The 4,434-nt window shown below is 44.9% G+C and overlaps 1 protein-coding gene across 1 annotated transcript in view; it reads left to right on the top strand.

Moving 5' to 3' along the window:
- Positions 1-2,680, top strand: part of LOC307230804 (cytochrome c oxidase subunit NDUFA4) — a gene marked incomplete at both ends in the record, with an annotated part of 5,807 nt that extends 3,127 nt beyond the window's left edge. Inside the window, 3 exons of the mRNA XM_080001248.1 lie at positions 101-186; positions 1,506-1,569; positions 2,624-2,680. Of these exons, the coding sequence (XP_079857374.1) occupies positions 101-186; positions 1,506-1,569; positions 2,624-2,680 (207 nt within the window). The remainder of the gene's footprint in view (positions 1-100; positions 187-1,505; positions 1,570-2,623) is intronic.
- Positions 2,681-4,434: the final 1,754 nt, after the last annotated feature.

Here is a 4,434-nt window from a genome sequence, read left to right as displayed (position 1 = left end):
GCTGACCACTTATACATACACATAATTGTTTACCTTTGTGTGTCTCTCCGTGGTCCAGGGCTAACACACTCTTGTTCTCCCCCTCTTCTTCCCCTCTCAGTTAATTCCTCAGTTCTTCTTCACGGCGCTGGGATTAACCGGAGCCTCGCTCTACCTGCTCCGTCTGGCCCGAGGACCTCACGTCACGTAGGCCCCTCCACTGTTTCCACGACTTCTTACGCCGACCCGAATAGAATGTCCTCAACACACACTGTAAAACTGGTGCAATCCAGTTATTTCGACTCGGAACTGGAGAATTAGAGCAACAGTTGTGCAGCCACTGAAGCAAAGTACAAACGACGTTGTCGCTTTGAGCGTTTTCCATTCTGTGAATGTAAAAATGTAATGGTCTAAATTCAGAGTAATGGATGGGGTTTATTTAAGTACTTAAGTACAGATTATGATCCGTGTATATTTATTTTAAAAAGGCAATAGCTTTTAACAGAATTTTAATATTTTAACAAAATAATCTCGGCCTTTTTCTTCATGACAAACGTAATCAGGATCACCGCAAATTTCTGAGACTGAAAAATCGGGAGTTTGGCATGAGCGGTGGTAAGGTAACATTTTTTTTCTCTCATTGTAGAGAACAGTGGAGAGAGACAGGAAACGAGGGATGGAGAGGGAGAGACACGCAGCAAATGACCGCAGGCTGGATTCAAACCCGGGTCCCTGCAGGCGCCCGGGGTTACATTTTTTATTTACATCTTATATTCAGACGTACGCGCCTAGAAAACGGGTTTACTTAAACTCTGGACTGGACTCTACCCGCCGGTCACACATGCTTACACTCAAATTGAGTTGTTTGTTTTTCGAGTCGCAGGGGAGTATATTCCAAGGATTTCTAGAATCCGCCGAACACATAACGTCGCAGACCGAACCGTGGCGCATGCACGGAGCACGCGATCCAGGCCAGGAGGGTAATTTCCAAGGTCTGTATTAAGTCAGTCTGGATAATGTTGAGAGTTTACATAAAGTAGACTATGCAGTATGTGACATATTTGTATGATGTCGCCGCAAAGGAATTAAAAACAGCCAAAGCTGTGGTAAACCTCATGAGAAGTTGTCCTCTCAAACATACGATGACGAAAACGTCCCCATGTGCTCCTTGCTGATCGTCCAAACGTGTTCTGTGCAAGCGACGTTGTTGTTCTGCAAACCATTTGTTGACGACTTCGACACCTGACCCCGTGGTGACTCTCCGTGGCACATTGTCCGAAGTGCGAGAGAGAGAGAGAGAGAGGGATGGTGTGTTCACCCCTTCCCCCTCTTCGCTCTCTTTTTGTTTGTCTCTCCGCCGGCGCTGCTCGGGCCAGCAGGAGGGTGGAGGGGTGGGGCAGCGTAGACAGTCTCCCTCGCTCTCCCTCTCCTTCTCCCCACCTCCCCCGGTCTAGCAGACACAACATACGTGCACATTTCTAATTCACAATCCATTTCCTTTCGCTCTCTCCTTTCTGACCTGGCAGCTTGCTGGACAGGAAGAACAACCCGGAGCCCTGGAACAAGCTTGATCCAACTTATCAATACAAGGTGACTGTTCCCGAAATGCCACGAGGCTGATCACACAAACGAGTCTCAACGTTGGCCCCCCCATAGTGTAAATAACAATCAACACAACGACACAATTGAGGAGAGTTAAAACTATTTATGGTTTAAACAGTTATTGGAAACATAAGCAACAGTCTTCCTCACGCACGCACGCGCGCACACACACACACAGTATTACATTTACTCACCTATACATTTTATCATCATTTTACGTGATCAGCTTGAAAGACCTCCCAGGACAAAAACGTTTATGTCCAACCAATCAACCAATCAGCCAATCAACCAACCATCCAATCAGAATTATGACTGATGCTGTCATATGGTTTGTTTTTCCTCACGTGTTCAAAATAAGCATCTTTACTAAAACACTGAGGGCAAAAAAAAAAAAAAGAATTGGCCTTCACCATCAGGAGCTCTCCTCAACATAGACAGATGTCCGGACGCACTAATGAGAACATTATCGATGCTGACCATTAAAACCTGACAGGCCCCAAGAGAAGGGATCTGAACGAGGCGGGGATTATTATAATTTTTTTTTTTTCTCGTATTTTCGGAGCTTTTCAAGGCTCTGTGGCTTCGCCAGCGGAGCGAGAGTCACTTGCAGACAAAAGGTCAGGACATGGCATGTTTAATTCTTGATCGCAAGACAAAGGTCTTGCATCAATATTCTGCTGTGGTCCAAGCAATGATCATAATGGAGGGCGGGGGGCGGGGGGAAGAATGCGGAGAGGGTTTGACAGTAGAACCAATCAAGACATACAGTATGTTCCCTGAGAAAATCCGAGGGATGGACGGAAAACATGCTGGAGGGTGGCATCGCATATGAATATTTATGCAGCCGCTGACACATACACTGTATATATGTATTCATATTGACTCCAGTATACATTTGTGTGTATTTGTGTATGGACTATTTCCCAGAACCTCCACTCAATGTGTTTCATCGCTCGCCGTAAACGACTTTTGTGAAGACGCAAACCGATGATTTTTAATTTAAGCAAAACATATTTAAATGAATTCATCTCGCCTCCCACAGTTTGTGGCCGTCAACACGGACTACAAGCGCCTCAAGAGAGAGGGCCCTGACTTCTAAAGGTCCTCCACGCAACTCCAAGGGCCCTAATTTTGGCAGTGCCTCCCGCTGTTGTGGCGAAAACACTCCCCCTCTACGTTCCTCCGCGTCTGGCGCCGCAACCCTCGGCACGCTGGCTGTAACTCTGTAACCGCGACGGCAAACAAGCTATTAAAGATCATAAGAATACACCTGAGATTCTGTCGGTGGCGTATTTGTGTGTGGTCAGCTGTTGTCTGCCTGGGAACCAGGTATAGCGCAATTATTTATTGTATTGGAGAACCATGTCATACATGTAACCTGATCTACATGTCCTCGGACACGTAGAATGTTAGATGCATCTAGTGGAGAAAAAGATGGAATTTAAGTCGATCCATGTTCCTGTGTTCTGCAAGCATCAGTCAAAGTGAAGGATCGTATCGGTTCTCAGTAAGGGCCAACGCCCAGAGTTTTTGGAGTGAAAAAGAGACAATGGGGCCTCGCTGTATTTTTGGACACACACTCCCATATGTTAATCTATGGGACACCTGCTCGTCAGTGGTAGACATTCCAGGTTCAAGAAAGTCAAAGTCCTCTTCAGTACACAGCTAATAAGTGAAATCAGCCGTCTCTATGCACGAGTGGAGCAAGAAAATGGCCGGATGGGAATTGTGCACCGATCTTAACAACGGTAATTAAACGATCCTAAATGACTTTCAAGACGTCAAGACGTGAATGACTGTTTGCACATTGAAATACAACTTTCTTAACGTTCTTTTAAAGTAAAACGGAATTACGTGTAAACAACTGACACTAAAGGAAATGCACGTCATACCAGACCTGGCCACGAGGGGGTCAAACCATAACGACATCTATTCAGTGTCCTAGAATGAACCAACTTTGTACCTGCTTCTACTTAAATGTAATGATGCGACTCAAATTCTCATTTCATCATTTTTTTTAAAAATATACTTTGGCTCCAACAATACTTGTGAAACGGTTGTCGAAATCGGTGAGCGTCGAAACCAACAAGGAAGGAACCGAAGCAGAGTTGTTGCTTAAAAGCAGGTTAAAATATGGTCCCCAACTGAATCGGTTGACATAACTGTGGGCACCCAGTGAAGATCCCAAGCGTTTATGACTTGTTCATTTTCTACAAAAGGAAAGCGTTTCCTGTATTTATTAGGCTTCATATCACATCATCGCAAATTCAGTGTTCGGGCCAATATGTCACACGCAAACTCCCGTGCTGAGATATGAATTTGAAGATGAAGAGGACAAAAATAGAGAGTCAGTCATCAGAGATGAATATGTATGTGGGTCACAGAGCTCCTTCAAACCAGTTTCCAGCCCCTCAGAGAGCAGACGACACGCAGTCCAGAGAAACAGCTCATTGAAATGTTTGATCGCTGTTTGTCTGCGAGGACCAAAACAATATTTTAACCTGGGCAGAGCTTTTCCAGTAAAATGACAGACCCACAATCAATAACTTCCCCAAATACGCTTCCCGGTGGCACAATGCACCTGTGATAGAGTCCATTTAGTAATGAATGATGAATGTGGGGTTTTCTTACGTGTGTGTGTGTGTGTGTGTGTGTGTGTGTGTGTGTGTGTGTGTACATGTACCCGTGTTTATATCCAAGTCTTTGAATTGACATTTTCCACATCATCTGTGTATATCTATACAATCTCCCTGTGTCTATATTGTCGTGCTGCTGCCACAATGATTGCAATTTCACCCCACTGACAATAAAATGGCGTCTAAAACAAATATAAGCATTTGTACGAGTGTGTGG

The sequence above is a fragment of the Zeus faber genome (assembly GCF_960531495.2).
Source record: "Zeus faber genome assembly, chromosome: 5".
Taxonomy (NCBI): domain Eukaryota; kingdom Metazoa; phylum Chordata; class Actinopteri; order Zeiformes; family Zeidae; genus Zeus; species Zeus faber.
The sequence above is the reverse complement of the archived record's forward strand: the minus strand, read 5'-3'. Positions and strand labels throughout refer to the sequence as shown.